The sequence below is a fragment of the Anser cygnoides genome, chromosome 2 (assembly GCF_040182565.1).
Source record: "Anser cygnoides isolate HZ-2024a breed goose chromosome 2, Taihu_goose_T2T_genome, whole genome shotgun sequence".
Classification (NCBI taxonomy): Eukaryota; Metazoa; Chordata; class Aves; order Anseriformes; family Anatidae; genus Anser; species Anser cygnoides.
The window spans coordinates 72,567,226-72,587,987 of NC_089874.1; the positions used below are offsets into that span (position 1 = coordinate 72,567,226).

The window sequence follows — 20,762 nt, forward strand, 5'->3', positions numbered from 1 at the left end:
TTCAAATACCTTTCTACCCTGAACTGTCCTTCTAGGAATCCCCCCTCTTCACTGACAGGACAATAGCTACAGGGGACTATCCAGCTAACTCTACTAAGTTGGGAAGTAAAATCACCTCCATTAGCTTTGTTACTACAAAAACACTGGGAGGGAAAATAAAAAAGCATCCAAGAAGGGAAAACAGAAAAAAAAAAACAAAAACCAAAAAACATCCCTCAAAGCCAATCAATGAAACACAAAACCAAAACAGACAGGCTTTTGGTTAGTCAAGTCTGATTACATTCATTCTCCCAAGAAAAATACTAAACTCACAAATAGATTTTATGCCTGTCCTTGAAAATGATCATGAATCTAAATGTTATATTTGAATGCTACCCAGATAGCTCATATGTGGCAAATGTTCCACACCAAAGGAGAGCACAAGTGATAATTTAAGTATAGGGCTGGTAGGATCTTTATATACACTGTACATGCTTTGTTCTAGTAACTTGTAGGTCTTGCCTCACAGTGCAAGCAGAATTATTACAAAAAGGCAGTCCCAACATTCAAATCCATTAGTAACTTCAAATGGCTGCCATTAGTTACAAATAAAATAAAACCAATTTGCTTACAAAGTCCTCTCTCCTCCTCAATATGTAACTTTTACATCAAAATTCTACTAGAGTTACAGAATGACCTACATGTTCTCCTGGATTGGTGACAAATTTCAGGTCTAGCACCTTGCAGCCAGGAGAGCTGGAAATCAACGTTTTAAGCCAAGGAGAGTAAGAAAAGTACAGATTGTGAATAAGCATGATCCTGCTGGATTGTGCTGTTGATCTTTGTTTTTATTTTTTAAGTAGTTAAGCAACTTCATCTAGACCCACAATAACTAAGACAGGCAAGGTTTGAAAGAGGGAGGAATAATATAAACTAATAGCAAGTTTTAAAGCTCTCAGAAAAATGTTTACAGACTACCCCATGCCTTTCCCTAGTCTCTTCCCCTCAAAGGTGCAAAATGTTCAAACCTCATCTACGGAATGTAGCAGAAAGGTGTTTGGTGATGTTTCATGAAGAAGTGACTGAAGAGGTCACCCTTTAGTAAGTAAAATGACTTCCCAAAGTTTTCCATGATAAAAATCTTTCACACCACAACTACATCCTTGCTACTGTAAATTAAAATAAATAATGCCTTCCCTTCCACGTCTCCTCCCTATTGATTTTAGATGTGGAATGGTTTGAGGAAGGAGAGAACTAATGGGCAGGCTGGGAAGGGCAAGGATCTACCACCACCACCATTTTCCTTTCAAATATATGTATAGATCTTCATACCAATAGTTACCCACTGGAATACTGAAAGAAAAAAAAAAAGAAAAAAAAGGGCAAATATTCTTTAGATGAAAAAGGAAAAGAAGTGTCTGAAGCCTACGCAGGCAGCAGTAATGTGGGTTCCACAGAGTATGGTCTGTCCAGCCTCTGGTTGATCAAGGGCAAGTCTTTCAATGAATTCAGAAAATGGGCACAGTATCAGCTGGTACCTTAAGCTACTAAGAACAGAGTGTACCTGAGAAATGCGGGGGAACTTCCTACAGGAGAAGTCCGTGAATCCCAAGTCATGGAAGCCTGCTGGAATTGAAGGGTTGTTCTGAATGAAAGGCTTTCCGGTGGGATCTCTGGGAAGCTGCTTATGGATAACTGCATTATGGCGCAGTAAGCCCCGATGAGTACGAAAGGTAATGCAACAGATGTCACACCTGGAAAGGAAAGGAATAAAATAAAAATGACTTATTGACTGCTGCAAGCATAAGGACTAGCATTCTTCTCACATTAGGCCAGCCTCCTTCCTCTTTCCCCATGATACTAAGAACCTGCTAAATGGAGAACAAGGCCACAGCACGTCAGAAACCTATTGCCACAGAAAGACCATTTCAATCACAGTCACTTTCTACCAGTTTCTGGCTATTAAGTTCACTGGAAGTTCGAAGAATTGAGCAAATGAGAACTGAACAACACACGTGGGCAGACAGTGAAGTGGCAGCTAAGATCACAACCTTCTGACAACTTTCCTCATTATCCAACATAAAATATTTCAATGGCTTTATACATTTCATTTGCCTGAGTTTTTAATTAAAAGCACTGTTAAGATAAACAACAACAACAACAACAAAGAACATTAGTGACACGGAAAGGCTAAATCAGACCTAGACAGCACACAGCTGCAAATGTATAGGCAGCACCTTTTAAACTACTATTTAAAACATGCTACTGCACACCACTCAAATTCCTGCATGTGAATTTTCCCCAAATGCTTATACTGCACTGCCTTTCCATAAACTTCCACTGATTCTTCTCAAAGTTTTTATGAGAAATATACTTTCTCTAAAAGAAAAATGAGTGCTTCTTGAAGGGGAGGAGGGCCAGGAGGAAGGCCTGAAACAGGTTCAAGTCTTCTGACACTCATATACGTCCATCACAGACAGTGTGAGCCCCCCAAAATGCAGAAGCAACATCTTTTCCTGTCCACATGTTGTGGCTCTGATTTTTCATCAATTCTCTTCATAAATTCATCTAAACAAAACTTTCCTGCGTACAGTAGACTTGCATGAGACAATCAAAGGTACTGGAAACACAGCTATGCTCGAGGCAGCAAGAACTACGCAGCGACATTTGGCCAACGTGTCAACAAACAAGCACAGCCACCTTTTAAACATCGGGTGTCTGAGCTCTGCAGCACGACAGATCACGTCCACTCTGAATCCAACAAGTGACACACAGTTTCACTCAACCTGGCTCCTTGTGGTTACACCTCCAGCTTGCAACCAAAGCATGAGTTTCACAGAACAGAGTACCAGTGAATGTAAAGCAGACAGATTTTGTCGCTGAGAATATTATTTGCACTAGGAAGTCTTTCACGTCTCTTCCCTCTTTAGTTCTCCCCATACTGTCTTTGCCTTCCACATCAAGGAAAAGGACATGTGCCTACTCATTAAAAAAACATCCTGCAATTAGAAATGAGTTCTGACAAAATCCTGAAACAACCCCCTCCCTGTCCTGTCCCTAACAAACTCCCATTGTTGTTCTTTTTATCACTACATAAACTTCCACAGACCTTTCTTATTCCCTGAAAATGAAGAGATAACCGAGTCACTCACAAAGCAATTGGACTTAGTCTCTGAGTGGTGAAAGAGGCAAGTGTGAAGTATATGTACCACTGCCTTTGTTATCACGGTACCCAGAAGGCTGGGACATAAATATTATGCACTGGAGTTTTAATCTGTTTTATCTCCCCTGTCAATTCACTTGCATCCTACCTTTTTATAATCATTGCCAGCATAGTGCTGGCATTCCTTTAAATACAGAGCCATAGCCGTTTACAAAGCAAGTGTTCACTTAAAGAGACCTGCTAAATGTGACAACCGTCTCTGGTGGTGTGGGGACAACGCCGATATGCAGCACTGCTCCAGCATCGGGATTTGCGGCTCTCTTCCAGCTCGCTTGGCAGTCCCGTGAACAGGCAGTACCTATTCCGTGATGCAAAGCTTTCTTCAGCAAAAACAGAAACACTCAACCACCAAAACCACTGGGGGAAGGAGGGCACCACAGGGTTAGGGCAGCCACCTCAAGAACTTGCGTGCTGCCAGAACAAATTCTGTTTTAGAGGTGGCGAAAAAGCCCAGTGTGAAAGCAAGCAGTGCTTCTGGCACGCTCCTCCTGGTACCTCAGCACGTGGATCATGAGCAAGCTCAGCTGCTCCACGAAGGGACACAGAACCTCGCCCTCTCCTTGGGAGCCTCGAGGCAGCTCCAGGGGTCCCTGACTTGCCTGGCCTCCCCTGGACCAGAGACCCGATGTGCTGGCCGTGTCCCCTTGAGTGTGACAGGGCAGGCACAGCTACAGCGGATGGGACTGCAGAGCTACCTTCCGGGAGAGCCAGCACCCACCACAGTGCCCCCAAGGTTTGGGCTGAGCAGAAGCCAGCGCCCCCGGGCGTGCTGCCAGCCCCCCAGGCAGCTGGGAGGCGCACCTCGACCATCTCACGCTCCCTGCGCTGGCTGGCAGCATACTGATTTTAAGCATTGCTTTACCTAGGGCTCCCGTCAAAAGCTGCACTGGAGACCAGATCTTTCAGAGCGTGTGAAAGTCCTTCGCAGTACACCTGTATCAACTATTACGCCTCAGGAGAGTAAAAATCTGCAATTTAAAAATGGTGTTTTCATGCAAAAAGAACCTCCCTCCCCCAAAACAAAATTCTTATTTCTGAAAAAGGCATATGTGCTTTCTGTCTTTTATAATGCATAGAATTAAATATCCCTATGTGTTTTTCTATTTCCTCCTTAGTCTTCTCTTTTTCTTTCTGGTTGGGATCAAGCAAAAAGTCAGGAAAAAGGATTGAACTCTTTTTTTTTTTTTTCTCCATTTGGCCAAAACCAAGCTCCTGGCTAAAAAATAAAGAAATGAGCAGATAAATCATGCCTGTCATCTCAAGATGCAGGCACTGCAGGGAACATCAATGATGCCCATCTCAGTTCAGCTGGTGTTGCAGCTTAGGGAACCACACTGGATCCATGGACACCCCCTGCTATCCTCGTACTGCAGGGAGAAAGCGTGCCCCTTCCTCCATGGTCCTGGCCCTGGTCCAGCCAACACCTGTCGGTGAGGAGTTCGGAGAGCTGGAGTAAAATCTGCCTGAGAAAGCCCTCAGGGGGAACATCTGGGGCAGCCCCTCTGGGACAGGCACCGCATGCAAGCTCCAGCGCCCTGGCTGGCACCTTGCACCCCAGCCACCCATGAAGGACATCACCGTGAAGCTGCCCGTGATGCTATGGGGTGCCACCAAGCTGCTGGCCCCAGGAGGTCCCTCAGGCCCTGCAGACCTCACTTGGGCTTGTCATTCCAGTATGGGTTCCGGCTACTTCAGACACAGAGCCCAGTCGCCCAGCTGCATGCACTAACTTTTTTTTCTCGTGCCTTCATATTGAGTTCCCCCCAGTGCACTTCAGGTACTACGGGAATCTGAGTTTCTTCCCAGTGACATTAAATAAGCTTTGAATACAATTAGCACTGCAGATGTACATGAGGATGTGTACTACCTCCAAGGAAAACTTACAGGTATGGAGCTTCAAAACTGAAGTAGTTAAGGCAAGCATTGTGCTGTATTGACTAATGCTTGTGTTAATTTAAAATGGAGAAGGCTGCCATGCCTAACAATGCATTGACTGGCAGCTTTAATTTTTTTTTAAGGAAGCCTAGCCATTAATTTGCCTGTTTTGTCATCAGTACTATTTTCCATCTTTAAGTAATATCAATACCTACAATATTTTTAAATACAGAAACACACTTTAAGAAGCAAAAGAGAAAGGAATCCTAGGTGATATGGACATTTTTCTTCACCTTGCTTAAACTGCTTTTTAAAAAATGTAGAATTAGTGTGGAAAGTCTGAAAAGTCCAGCATATCAAATAAAGCATCTGAAACATATGGTAATACTTTGCTCATGATGAAATTAAACAAAACAAAACCCCTCTCCTTACAGTTTCACAAGTCTGCCCACGTGTAATGCCAAGTCAAACAGGGATGGTATGACTGCAAAGAACAGAGATGGGAACAGGTTCTGAGGGTGCTAGCAGAACAGGCAGAGCAATGGCTCAACACCTGAGTGGAGATAAAAGCACCGTACTTGCAAGGTAAGTTTCCAGATGTACCAAATAAGAGCTGTCATGTTATCATGTGATTGCTGGCATTGGCCACCATTTTCCATTCTTCTATAAATATGATTACAGAACAGAGAGGAAAGCTGTTCGGTTCCAAACAGAGATTCAATTATAAGCAAAACCTGCTGTTAGCAGCTAAGACTGCTTTACAGTGAGCTTCACTCTCAGTAGCCTTTACGTTACAGTCATTCGTACCTGTACAAAGCGAGCGCAACACTAGGACTCTGGCTCGCTGACAGAGGTGCACAAAACAAGTGGCTGAGAAAAGAGAACTGCTGAAACACAAAAGCAAAACCCTAAGGCAATTGCAATGACAGTGTAATGACCAGACTGACCTTGGTGCTCAGTCCACGTATCACACCAGGCGAGTCTGTTTAATTATTACTACACTGTTGCACTTTTTTTTTTTTTTTGAAAATGCAGACAAAGCTTCTATGTAAAAACACGCCATTAAAAAGCTTTCTATTAAAATAAATTAATATTCTTGAAATCCGTAATGCTAATTAGGATATAAAAGCATTTTAACATGCTTTAAGAAATAGTCAATCCTTTGTGCAGCTTGTTCAAGAGGCAAGCCAGGATTTGCTACACTTAGGACAAGCAGCACCTATGCAAGAAAAGTTTACATAAGTAATGCCTGTTGCCTTGCATTACACTCCCCTCTCAGCCAATTCCAATTTGCCAGCAATGAAAATAGTAGCTTTTTTTTTTTTAGGAAAAGGAAAGACATTTTAGAAAGGAAATGCAGAGCCAAATTTTAAGCAAAATTAATTAGCCTTGGTTTTTATCACTGGTGATGCAGTCAAATAGCAAAGGCTTTTAATTTGATCCTTACAGATTCTATATTTCAGCAGTCAAGATTCAAATGCCAAATAGTTATATCCATCATTCTCACCAAGGTATTAAACACATAGTACACTCTGCTTTACCTGAGACTTGTGGGAAAAGCAAAGTGCTATTTAGTGTTCTTGTACTTAAGCATCTGAAAACATTCACGAGTAGACCAAAACCTGTAGTCTTCACCCATATAGCTCACAAATGCTGTGTTGCAGACTTTGTGGGCATTAACAGGTAAAACCAAATAAACTTCTGGGCCTTATCTAAAATAAAAAGCTTGGTACCTTTTTTTCCTTTCCTGGCTCTGCTCTTTAGCAACTGCCACAAACAGAAGCAAGAAAAACAAAGCAAGGATGAAACATATCCTGAGATAGAAGTCATTAATACACAGTTAGGTTATTAAATCACCTAACTCTTCCCTCTTAAATCTTTAATATGCACCCTAAATAAATTTCCACCCTCGTTGTTATTATTCTCCTTTCTGCCTCACATTAGTGTAGCTCTCCTTACGAGCAAAGAAAACTCTACCCTAACCTAGAATTAACACAGCTAGGCTCCCATCCGTGGAGGGATGTGCCTACAAGTAGGCACGAGAGAAGGATGGGCAACTGCCTCCAGCTGATTTCTGTCTGCACCACAGATGGGAGCAGCCTCCCAGCCTCTGCACCGCCAACAAAGTGCTGCAGAGGAGACTGATGAGGAGCAGGGGGATGGAGAAGGGATGGTTTTAAACACGTAAGGGCTTTCAAATGTCAGGTTACAGATGTACTCCCCTTCAGGAGAAAGATTTCTTTACTTCTCTCTCACTTCTTTTGGGGCAAGGCAAAGGGAGGAAGATGAGAGAGAGCAAATTGGTTTCTGCTCCTGTGCAACCCCACCCAGGTCCAGATACTCATCTCTTTTTGGACGAAAAACCCTTCCTGGCCTCCACACCCAAGGCCCTGGGAAACAACATCCAGCAGCTGCACTAATCTCCCCCACTTACTGCAGATGAGTGATGGAAAAGCAGCAGCGCTGTGAATGCTGCTCTTGCCTCCCTCCCAGGGATCCCTGCGGGTCCCCTGCCGCATCACAGCGTGTCCAGCCCCGAGGGATTTGCTGCTCTCCCACCTCCTCCTCACCCAACAACTCTTCCTCCTGCCAGCACAGAACAGGGACAAACCCTGCTGGAACCCTGCTGCGGGTCTGTGCTATGGGGTTTGCACCGAGACCGCATGACAGCACAGAGAGCCAACTCCTGAGAGGTGCACAGGGCACCACAACTGCAGGGCGTGCTGCCTCCCATGAAGGTGGGACTTATTTTAAGTTGTCCTATCTTCTGCCTCCCCAGTGGGGGTCTGACTTTGCCCCCAACATATCCCATATCTCCATTTCATCCTCTCCGTCAAAGAAGCCATGCCTGGCTGTAGCAAAAGCTGAAACCTCCCCACCAGATCTTCTATTTATAGGGGGATGCCCAACACTGTGTGCATTCCTGCAGCTGCGCTTTGGTCTAGGCGAGAAAAGTATCGCACAGGAGCCGATGTGGGTCCGATATGAACCGGGGTGCTGTCATGCTTCAGAGACTTGTCAGCATGCCGCAGAGACAGCGCCAGTCCTGAGGTGTTGTGACTCCCATTGTCAGAGCACCTCAAGTGGGGTTAACCACCACACGATTTAATACGGCACAAGCCATTCTTGGCACAAACATCCATCTGTGACATCTTTCAACTTCCTTTGTGTGTGAGCAAAGACGAATCAGTAAAAAAGATCTCACTTTTCCCTAACACTGTAATGAACCGTCTGTATATGTCTAATATGCTTTTAAAAAAGAAAACTGACACTTTTCACCAAGTAACATAAGAAGAAACACATCTACAGGCACTTGTCTCTCCTAGAACCATCTACTGGTGACAACAGGGCTCACAAATAGGTGCAGCCAAATCTGGACTGAACACACTTGCCATTATCTACATTCACAGGTAAGCTATGCTCAGCACGCAGACGTGACTGTTAACATAATAAGCAGCAGCCAGTACTTTGAGAGAGTATGCATATAAACAAACCCTGGTCATCAGGACCAGACAAGCATGCTAATAACCCACTTTGGCTCAGCCCTCTTTCCCTCCTGTATTCCCTTTTACGAGAAGCTTTCCTCTGCAGTCAGCTTTGCATTTTACCCACTTTCTATTCTGGTAACCGAGCTAAGATATTCACCACCATGTGACACACCACACAGCTTCACATGAGAGCGTCACTCCCTGTGTCCATTCACTATCTGGTATTTTTACCCAACTGCTCTGGACTTCCAGTCCTGTGGCACAATGAGCTCCCTGGTGTGAGCTGACCACTTCTGGGATGGAGCCGGACTTGCACAGCTCTTCAGATGGTTCCCATCTCTCTTTTCTGAACAGAAACTTCAGAAAGTACTTAAAATGCAATTCTGGTCTGCTTTTGCAAGACAGCATGCATACAGATGCTCAACCCACAGATTTTACTTCCCCTTTTTATTTGCTTAGTAAAAGGATGCACTCACCAGCTTTCCTGCATACCCCCTCCTTTGCCTTATGGGCATTAAAAGTTTCATTGTACCATGCCATATTTTTGATCCCAGTATTTACCAGAGCTGGATTTTATTGCCAACAGCTGGCTCATGGAGTTGCTCCTGCACTGAATATGCTTCCAACAGAGATCAGGATTCAGTTCCTAGTTTTTCTCAGCCAGGCACCGAGCAAGCAAGCAGCTTTCCGAGCACAGCAGAACAGGAGAGTTGGCCCAACTGGCAATGCCACACACTGACCCTTGTGTCTCCGTCCTTGGTTTTAAGAAGTCTTGTAGCAGTTAGCACTCAGTAACTCTAGCAGACATTCCTACATGAACTATCCTTGCTGGTACAACCTAAAGCAATGACTAAGAAGGGAAGCATCAGGGCTACAGTGTGCCAAAACCAAAGGTCAAGGAGTCCATGACACATCTATGCTGGAGCATCCCCTGTCTCTCTTTCTCTCTCTCTGTATTCAACAGCCATGCAGGTTACAACAACCTCAGAATTATCCAGCTGCATTGTAAGAACTCAAGTTTTATGTCTTGAAGTGCTAACAAGAAATGAGGCTTATCTATGCACACACCAATGCTTGTGATCAAGATAGAAAAGTATGATATTTCACAATGCCACATGAAGACTACTTGTCATTCATGCTCAAAGTTGCTTCCAGTAACAGTGATGTCAACTACTAGGAAGAAAATTCTCTTCTCACCACAAACCTGTAGTTTTGTCCCACAAATAATAAAAATTGCATACAACATTTGGTTTTCAAACACATTCACTCTTTTAATTTTGCAGTGTCACTAACACCCTCTTCCTACAAAATGATGACTGTGTGTAGAAAGCAATGTGTTTCACAAAATTGAAGTCAGCAGGATTATTCTGTACTACATAAGGAGAGAAAGTGAATTCCTAAAGTCGCTTACGTAGGCATTGGTAAAAACAGGAATGAAACGTAAGGGACTTTTTCTGGTGTTTTTTGGGGGGTGTTTTTTTGTTTGTTTGTTTTTACATCCTGTACAATGTACTTTTACTCAGTCACACTGCTGCTCTGCACACAACTCAGTCTTGTACTAGTATTTTCTACTGCTGGCAATGACTGAAATAATAATCTCAGTACACTTTAAAATAAGTATTTTATTTTCCTGGGTATTTTATCTCCCCAAAACCAAAGTACAGAATCACTGTGAAGAACAGTAACTGGGCAATGAACATGTAACATTCTAAGTATCCGGAATAATTTTGACTCAAAATCCACTTGGTTTTGACTTGACTTAAAATAGGCTGCTCATGCGCATTAGCTAAAATGGCTAATACTGGGGTGTAGGTCCAGGTACCACCACCTAACACCATGCACTTAAGAATAATGGTGTGCTGGCAAAGGGGGGAGCCTGGTGACGAGACTGACTGAACCACAAGCTCCATGCAACATCTTATGAAACAATTTACCCACAGAGTCGAGGAGACCATTCTCAGGCACTTAAGTTGTCCACTTTCCTTCTAAGCAAAGCCATGTTACACCAGGCCACGACAGCAGTATTTCCTACCTGGGAGTGTTTTCAGAAACTTGAGCTCACAGCGGTTACCCTGGCAAAACTGAAGGCAGATGACAACAAACTCCAATGGTCAGGGTGTCCTGACACTTTTCATTCCAGGTCCTGAGCTGCTCTGTTGCTGTATCTTTTACTGATCTAACTGTTCAAAACAACAGCTTTCTATGAGGGTGTTCACCTCTAGCCAATCAGACTTTACAAGTTTCAGCAAAACCTGGGTAGGCTAGTTTGAAGAACAAGGTAGACTGTGAATGGCTGTTGGTTCTCTTTGTTTGGAAGTTTTACAGAAGTACATTACCCTGGAGCAAGAGAACTGCTTTTGCTGTTCTTGTGAAAATATGCCTGGGATTTGGCAAGTTACGAAGCTTAATAGATTATATCACTGTTTGGACATGCTCTGTAAAAGGTCAGAAAACTTCATCTACCCTGAATCCATTCATGGCAACAGGCATCTACTGGTACTGGTCTCTAGGTCAGCTCAGTGACTGAGGCAGGCAGTGTCTTTCACACCCTGCGATGTCTTTTTTTTTTTTTCCTGTCTGCTTGGCTCCTATAAAAAAAGTTAGCAGAAACAAATCCTGTTATTGTAAGCAACACTACACTTAACTGAGTGTGATCAAAAAGTCCACCTAACGCTCATTAAGATACAGGCTTTTACAACATTTCAAACTGTACAATCTGTCCTTGCTGAGAATTAATGTTGAAACATGTCTCTGTGAAAGGTGGTAACTGCCATGTTATCACCACCTCCCTCCTCCTCCCTGCGGAAAGATGCATGGCCACAAGGAGCAGAGTAAATGTCTCCTTGCTGCTGAGGAAGGAAAATTAAAAAAACCTCAGCTGCTGGTACAGAGAGTACTGTAAGAAGCCTCCTGGAGGAGAGAGAGAGGAAATGAAAAGGGTATGCTCTGGTTACAGAGAAACCCAACGGAGGAATTTTACAGCGTATGTACTTTTTTAAAAGCCACACGTTTTACTTTAAGCCTGTTCCATTGTACTTGCCAAGGGAAAGAAGAGAAACCTCACATAGCGCCTCGAGAGGCTTCTCCCCAGGAAATCCTCACGTCTCCTTCGCTCGGGTTGCTGATGTTGCTCAGAGCTGCCTGTCAGGCGACCTTTACAAGCACATTACCATGTTTGACAGCAACCCTCAGCCACAAAAGTTTCCAGAGAAGTTACCCCGCTCTGCGAGGTTTCTCATTTTCCCTATTGGCTGCCCAGTGTTTCAGCGCTCTGCTAATTATATCGACGCTCAGATGCAAACTCACCAAAATAGACGGTGTCCTGAGGCCCCAGCAGCAGGGAAATGGCTGTCGGCTTTAAATAATCCAGGTAGGGAGGGTCAGAAAACACCGCTGTGCGGCTCCTCCTGGCTAACAGGGATGCAGGCAGCAGACAGGCTGGCTGGGACCAGTTGGTGTCACTAATTGGGGTGCAGGTCCCAGGGCTTCAAAGGGACAGAAGCTGGCCGGGGGGTAATGTGCGCAGGATATGCAGTGCCACAGCCCGCTGTCTGCGGGACAAAGGGCCCTATTCTCGCTCCCTGGAGCAGGGCAGTTCTTACCGTAATTAGGAGACAAAGATGCCCGATTTGGGATTTTACATAATCGAGAGAGACTCTCCCAAGCGGGAGCCTCTCTCACACAATCGATGGATTAAGCATTGTTTATTCTGCTGCGAATAAACAATGAGGTGCTCCCAGCTCGGGGCTTTACATGAAAAAGCCCTCCTCGGGGAGGACAATGCGGGATGTCTTTTCATCCGCCTTTGAACAGCTAGCCCTGCGATTCCCAGTTGTTCATTTGACGGTCTCTGGAAGGGTAAGGGCCCACCCCGTGAATTAGCTGCTCACATACCCACCCAGGGGCTCCCAGACAGCCTTACCTTTCCTGCTTCTCGAAAGGGACAGACAGATGCTCCGCTCCGGGGGAGAGGATGTTTGCCCTGTGGTCCAAGCAGGAAAGGCACGGCTAGGCTGACAGAGCACGGCTTATTTTTTGGCCATGACACAACAGTCTGTGCCGGGCTACCTACAGCCGCAGCCGCAAACCAACTGCCAGACCCAGAGCACCTGGCTCTGGGATGCACATCTGATACCTGCCTCGCAGAAGTCCTGATCAAGTGACTCTAATTTTACAATACTGGCAATAAAAAGAGACTGGGCATGTTCTGCTCCCTGCCCTTTGCTCATAACACAGGCGGTATGTTCTTTCGTTTGTTTGAACTTTGTTTAAGTGGAGTTCTTCCTCCTTGTCTTCTACAATAAGGAAACACCAGGATTTGATGAATGCCTTCTAACACTTTGCAGTTTGCTCCCCTGCCACAAACACACATGCCTCCTGCTCTGTTATTCTAGCAACATTTTTTTTGTTTTCTTCATCTTTTTCACTCAAAAAACCACCCCTAAGCCTCACAAGAGGAATCATTTCAATCACATTAACTCAGGGCACGCCACATTTTTGCACGCCATATTTTTTTAATTCTACAGCCTTGCAGAACTCAGAACCAGGGAATTGCAGCCCATGCCTGCCTAGGATTTAACCCATCTTCTGTAGGATGAAAGAGTCACCTTAACAGCAGCCCAGACTGCTCTGCTTACCAGAGGATTTTCTGCTAGGTTGGGCCAAGCAGACATTGTCATTTGACTTGTCTAGACTAGGACAAAAGGTGTGTTTTAAGCCAGATAGACAGGGCAAGCTGCATCTGAATACGTTAGCTGATCAGGGGAAACCGTGGCTTCCTTGTCTTGTCCTATCTCCGCTGAAATGTCTTAAATTGCTAAAGCAAACATTTGACAAAAAAAACCTTACCATCATCTAGACAAGCCCATAAAGACCAGCATCCCAGTACCACCATTAACCCGTGCCCTCAGAGCCTGACAATCGACATCGACAGTTGTGGCTTTGATTTAGGGACACATTCTAGCCTTTGTTGCTCAACACAGCTAGGGGTAACAAAATCCATGTCAGGAGAGAGTTCCCCAAAAGCAAGTCTCCCAGTCCCAGGAGAAGAGTTGCATGAAGACGAACAGCAAGTTTGTACAGCCAGTGTCTTTGTGCCTTGCAGCAGCAGACTGTAAAGCTGACAGGCTAGAAGGGCATCTCTTCTGTTATCTTTTATCCAACACCCAAAGCCAGAACCCACCTCTACACTCAGATACATGGCATGTGGCCTAGCAAAGAGGTTGTATCTTCATGGAAGCTTTAAAGTGAGGCTAACATCAGGTTAAGCCTAGTAATACAGCCATTTTCTCTAAAATGTCTCTCAGATAATTTTGCCATACACTTGACTCTTCAGTGGGGGTTAAATAACAACTGTTTTAGTTTTGCTCTGCAATGAGAATTTACTTGATTTACTTCAGAAACAGCAAACTTCATTTAAATATCTACTATTTGCTGGACTAACTTTAAGAAATAGCTTTCAAAATCCCTTCCCTGTTAATTACAATACATACAATGCCTGTTTAAAAAATGGTTTTGCACATATTTACCAAGATTTTCTAATCTGAAAAAAAAAAGTTAACCTCAGGTCTGTTCCATCCCATTCTACTAAGGCAATGCGTTCAGGAAAAAATGTTGACACTTCAAGATGCTGAATTTTTCAACCTTCTGAAAAGATCACTGGAGAGTCCAATGTCCTAAAATACACCTAGAACACTGACAAGCTTCTGCAAATGGATAATCTGGTTTCATAAAATAGCAGCTTTTCTACATGTTTAAACTAGACTTGGAATATCTCTTTTATATCTTCACGTATCTGGCTCTACTTTTTTTCTATGGTAAAAAACAGGAAAGAAAAAAGTATCAGAAGTCCCAGAAGCAATTACTTGAACCAAAACACTAAACCCAAGCACCTTCCCAAACAATTAATAACCAATTTTTCCTTGTTAAGAGATGCTGATTTAAGCCAAAATCCAAAACATTCCCTAACTTCAACAGGCAGAAAAGCATAACACATTTTACAAAAAGTTTGGAACCAGAAACTCATCTATCTTCTCTAACTCCCACGACAAACAACAAAACCTTTATATCCAGTCTTCTCCTTTTCCTCAGGAAGAAAAATATCATAGGTTTGTTACCTGAACACTTTTATTTTAAGCATCTTTAGTTTAACTTGTTAAAATTTTGCGATATTGGCATTTTACAGTTTTACATAACAACTGTGATGAGTTTGGAGGGGAGGAAGGGTGCTTTAATTTCCTCTAAAAACATTCCCAGCTATTAACTGGCAGATTTTCTGTATTTGAAAAAAAAAAATTACAAAAAAAAGTTAAGCCTTACAGCACCCTTGTGACACAAGATGAGGCAGAAGAGTTTAAAACACAGTTCAAAATCACAACAGGAATCAGTTAACAGCTCAGAGGTCTGAATGATGTCTGGGTCTCTGCCCTTCCCCAGAACACTTTCTCAGACCATCTGGTGACCAGAAATGCTCTCAGGCCCATTTCTTACCTCAGCGAGTTATCTGGATGTGTCTCCATGTGGGACTCCAGCCCATACTTGCAAAAAAAATCTTTGAAACACACTGGACAGTGATAAACGTCGTCCTCCTTCTTATCCCCTTCACCTGACTGACCATCCTCGACAACCTTCAGAGACAGGAAAAAAAACTCACTAGACTGAATTTTAAGCAACAAACCAAATATGCAGTCCATTTGAAGTCCTCCTCTCAAAAACAGATCAGTGGGCTTCACCCGCAACTCTGCTGCAGGTGACCAGAAATGGCTCATTTCAGCAGCAGCAAGAAAGTGAGAGGCACAGACTCAGCACATGTGAGAATATGCACAACAGAAAAGGAGGTTCAGCAAGAGATGAAGCGTGCAGCTAAGTCATGGATATATCAGTTCTAATGAGAAACGGTGATGGGAACAACTTATAAACCCCTATGTTTATATACCACTGAACTAGCATTCCTCCCCCTTCAGAAAGCCAGGCGAGCTGTCAGACTAAATTATTTATGCCACTGAAATACTGCCAACTGCTAACTCAAGTGGTCCCTGGAAAAGCCATGAACTTCTGCATGTTTTCTATATCCCTCTTCTGATTACAGGGAGAAAGCTTGCATAGGAACAAGGGGATACTGAGCTAAATGGAGCTGCTACTAGTTCACCATTTAGAGATTGTAAGTGGAAAGGGTCAAGTTAAGTTTGGCAGTCACCATACATTTTGTATAAATGACTGAAATGCAATAAAATATTTCATAAACAAAACCCTAATGGAAATGTCTAGCCTTCAAATAAATATTTTCTGGTTGCTCTTGCAACTCAAATAATGCACTACTGCAAAAGGGAAACGTGCTATACATTTTTTTTCTCCAGACCAAAACAAAAATGCACTTAAGTTTTTTCTGCTTTTGAAGTAAACACCGTTTCTTTTTTAAAGTTCTAATCACTATCCTCCAAGAGTACTAATAATTAAACAAGGAAAAAAACAGGGGAAAAGTTACAGTAGCAGAAGAATAGTTCATCCTCTTCTCATCCAACATCAGCTAATACAACTCAAAAGCAAACCCAGACATTCATAAACAATATAGAAAAAAAAGGAATTCTTTCAGTCTCTGATATTAGAAATTCATTGTTGATTTCAGACAACACTGTTGACGACAAAGGAAAAACATGGTATCTTAAAATGTACAGGGCTATAACAAAGACCAAATTTAACTATTCCCATGCTGTCTGCATGAACACTAGAAGCTGGAAGTTTAGGAGGCAGCCAGGAAAGCCTTTTGCTGCATGCCTGGTAAAGAACCTTTTTTGCAGGCGTCCTCTCCTCTCTGTCCATCTCAGCATCTTGACTAAGCTTCCGTTTCGAAGATAATCGCCTGCGCTTCAGCGGAGACGGGGGAGTTGTGCTCGCTGTGCTGTTTGGATCCTTCTCGTGAATCTTCATGTGCCTGAGCAGGAGGGGGAAGACGACACTGTCAGCAGGCAAATAATCGGGACAGGAAGTCCGCGTAAATTTTAATGCCAACACTCTTCCAAGGTTTGCCTTTAAAGGAACGCGGCAGAGATCCCACGAACTGCACTGCACTTCTGAAAGGCAGCTGGGACACGATCCAGCATGGGCTCTTTACAGCGCCCCTGAGCATGTGGGGTGGTGGGCATAGAGCCCAGCATCTATCCCCATGCCCCAGCCCACAGGACGGCTCTCACCCCGATACTGCCTGACCCCAGGAGCACCGCATCTATCCCCCATCACCCATGAGGCCCTGCTTCTGCCCAAAGCCACGCGGTGATCCACACACCTGGCCGCAGTCTGGTGGTGGTCTAGCAAGTAAACGCCTGCAGCTTAGCATCCACTTTTCTCAATGCAAAAGAAGCGCCCTGTCTTCAGCTGGCTCTCCTTTTACTGCTTCAGACCATACCCCAAAACGCATCTGTATGTGCCAATGTCAGAACAACACTTAAATGCACTCCTATTTCCTTCTCAGCCTTAAGACAGAATACTGGTGCACCCAGAAATCAAATTTCAGCTAGAAATGCGAAGTCAGGATATATCTGCTAATTCTGTTTAGCTGCAGCAGGTATGGTTTGCAAAATTCAGTATTGCCAAAATGTGTTCACAAGCCCCTGTACCCAGGACAATGACTATTTCTTGTCACAGAGGCACTGAAAAAGGGAAAAAAGATTCCACAAAGTCCACCCATACTTCCCCCAGGTTACAAGTATTGTCATTGCAGGATGGGTCTCTAAACCCCAGCAAACTGACCGAGAGACACCTAGTGTATTTATTTGGTTCTCTGATGCTGTGTATAAACCCGAGGGAGAAAGTGACTCAGGAAGGAATCTCACGAATATCTGTACACCTGTCCCACTTGCCCCACAGTCTGCTGTGTTTGCAACCCAAGGAAGATACTCTCGCCCGGTTAGATGACAGGTATTACTCCCACGTTTCTTCTTTGGAGTACTCAAAGCTTAGCTAGTACTTTTTTTAAAAACAGACGTAGGGCCTTTAGCCTCAAATTTTCTGAACTCAAGTGCTTTCGAAAATAATCTAACTTAGGCTCCTACCTTCCTACATGCAATGGAAATTCTCACTTCTAATAGTTAGAAATAGGACTGTAGGAGAGAGGTATACTTTGTCTGTGTGACTGACTTCAAAGCAGCACAAGGGAGACAATGTTAATGGCATTTGGGCACGCTCCTTCAGAAGTCACACCACCAACTCAGCTCAGGATGGTGCCATTTCACTTGACTGCACACTATCATGTTCAAACATGAGAGAATGTTGTAATCTAGACAAGTCTCATATGTCCTCATAACTGCTTGGGTGTTATGACATAAAATCAATTTTAGTTTTGAATGCCAAGGGCGTGATGCTGCAAGATAACACACTGGACCAAACTGACCCATGGGCAGAAGCTGCTGGGATGACTGTCTCCCAGCACAATGCTTTTTATTTGTTTCCTTTCACAATCTGTGAACGTTTAGATAAAGCCAACTAAATTACTGTCTCAAACTACACCCGGTCTTCTGAGGGTGTTATGCAGGAACAGCCAGCATTCAAAAGCCCCGGGTGTATTAGAACCCCTGCAAGATTAAAATGGCTGGTCAGCTTCTACCAGCTTTCGACTCCCAGCCTTTTGGTGGACCAAACTGAGTCCCCTAGTAACCCTCACGGGTCACATAACCAGGGGATGGATGCTGGTGACATGTGTTGGTCACACTGTGGGAGGCTCCAGAAGGAGAGAGCATCTGTGTGCAGATGTGCCCAGCAGGCTGGGTAGCGAGAGCTGCCCACCGTGGTTGCAGATAAACCTGAAAAGCAACTGGGAATGACCTGCCAAAAATGCAGGATCCAATTCCAGAGGCACAGCAAAATGCAGAAGGTGGTTTGTTGGCTTTTTTTTTCTTTTTGGTAAAGAGTGCTTTCTAATTTTGATGAGATCTCCCTTTTGCATGTGTTGTGTGTCCCCCCAGATAGGGCCAGCCAGCCTAACAGATACACAGCCTGCATGCTCACCCTTCTGGCAGCCTGGCTGACACCTACCTAGTATTACTTGGCCAGTAACTTTTCAGAGAGGTAGACGGTGAAATCAGTCGAGCTAAATCACATTCACTCAGAAAACAAACAAACAACAAACTGCTATACATAAAGTGTGGGACTTTTTGTTTCTATTTTCTTTTCAAGTCTCTTTTCTGTCAGTACCAAGTATACAGAACTCCTGTTTAGTAGCTGCCCATGCAAAACAGCTTCCTTAGGGCTAAGCTATTTTCCCTGCTGTTCATCCATCTGCTTAACTCTGCGTTTCGACAGAGCTGCTCCTACGTGAGAGGGGTGCAATGGCACATCCAGAGTGAACAGAAGACCTCCAGGTGAGTGCCAGTCCAGCCTGGCACCTCTGCCTGGCTTGACACAATCCATGCTAATACACCGGCTCCTGCAAGTCCCAAAAGCAGTCCAGCTGTGTTTGCAATATAATGCATGCTAATAAGGCAGGGCTTGTTAATGTGGGTGCAGCACCACAGTGACAGGGCTTTGCTACTACACCTGGTGTTGAAGTCATCAGCTGTCCCCAGCCTGCAGATCTCCTGCCTGCATTCCCATGCACGCTTCTGTCATGCCCAAAAAGCATGAGCAGAATCCATACCCCCAGCAGGGAATGTGGTAATCCCTTCATGTTTTAGTTTTGCATATTTGAAAGGAAGCAGCCTGAGCTATTGAGCTATAAACAGGAAGACACCCTGACTGCACCTTTGACTTTTACTGTGTAGGTCAAATATCACAGACACTCTGATAGCTCTCTGCATCCAATCATTAAGGAAAAAGACAAATCTGAAAGCAAAGCAGCAGGTTCCAGAGTTCTCAAGGAGAGTTGCAACCTGTCCGCATTACAGCAAGCAGGTTTATTCCTTTGACAGGTTAAGCAAGTTTCACTACATCGAGTCAAGGGTGGAGAGGAAAAAGATTACTAGAGCTACAACCCAAGATAAGCGTGAAGATAAAGCTGAGCAGTACAAAGGATAGACACAATCTTCATCTCTCTCTTTTTACCTTGCAACATGGATGTCATTCTGCCTCGAGAAAACATTTATCACCCAACTTAGGTTGAACTGCAGCAGATGCCAAGTCACATCCACATCCACAGACTTTCTTTTAAAGTTAAATGTTCCCTTCACCAAGGCTCCTTTTACTTTAAAAGTTTCCTAACTATAACTAAGAGGGGGGGTGGGGGTGGGGGAAGTGTTGCCTTATTCTCCTTTAAAAGAGTTTGCCTTGATTAGATCTTATACGTAACACTGAAAATGCTCGACCTCGCTGTTTAGCCTGCCAAGACACCAGGAGAACAGGAACAAAGCTGTGCTTAGAAGTTATTTTCCCATTGTGACTATAACAACGTAGTTTGGCCTGACAACACTGGCATACTTTGAACACGAAAACCCGGCTCATAAGTCAGCCTGGTTTTCAGCATCTACAGTGACAAAGGAAAATGATATAACATTCATAAATTCGAAAAAAAAAAAAAAGATAAGCACTCAACACTTTAAGTGAGAAAAAAAAAAAAAAAGAAGGGCAAAATAAGGACATGCACGGAAATGCTCATGTTCAGCCACAGAACCAGCTTACAATAACACTTGCCAGCACCTCAGAAGTGACTACTACCTCGGCTCAGGAGAGCCACGGCTGAGGGAACTTTGCTTTTTTTCTAATTTAAATCAATGAAATGTAGCTCTGAGCCATCCTACAGGGCAGCCCGCGAGCAACAGACGAGCTCAGGATGGTGCAGAGTCCTGAAAACTGCACTTCATGCAGTGGTTATCAGTCTCCCCAGCACGCAGATAGGTCACACGCACTTGGACAAGTTCTGAGGGTGCAACACTGAAATGATTCACAAGATGAAATGAAGGAGACAAAAATCTGTGCTTAATACCAGTGAGGATTCTGAGCACTATGTGCTAGTTGGCTTTGATTAAACTCTCTGAGCAAGTGATAGAACTCTGTTTAGAATGAATCCAGACACAGAGCCAGAAGAATTTGCAAAGAATAATCCTGAAATGGCAAGAGGAAATTAAGTATTTTCCAAACAAGGTCTGATCCACCTCTGAACTGAACTCTCAGTGTTTAAGAATTGCTATGCAAAAAATGCAGATAGCTTACTACACGCTCTGCTTTTCACAGCACAGCTGTACGTGAAAATGCTCTCCTCATAATCTCCTTCC

The 20,762-nt window shown here is 43.9% G+C and overlaps 1 protein-coding gene across 11 annotated transcripts in view; it reads right to left on the minus strand.

The window, feature by feature from the left end:
* RREB1 (ras responsive element binding protein 1) overlaps positions 1–20,762 on the minus strand; it is a 135,210-nt gene that overhangs the window by 35,959 nt on the left and 78,489 nt on the right. For 10 of the 11 annotated variants that reach the window (XM_066992461.1, XM_048072151.2, XM_048072154.2 and 7 more), the window contains 3 exons: positions 16,339–16,495; positions 15,055–15,191; positions 1,544–1,733 (listed from right to left, as the gene is read on the minus strand). In XM_066992461.1, coding sequence (XP_066848562.1) covers positions 1,544–1,733; positions 15,055–15,191; positions 16,339–16,495 — 484 coding nt within the window. The remainder of the gene's footprint in view (positions 1–1,543; positions 1,734–15,054; positions 15,192–16,338; positions 16,496–20,762) is intronic. The other variant, XM_048072152.2, reaches the window with a different exon arrangement.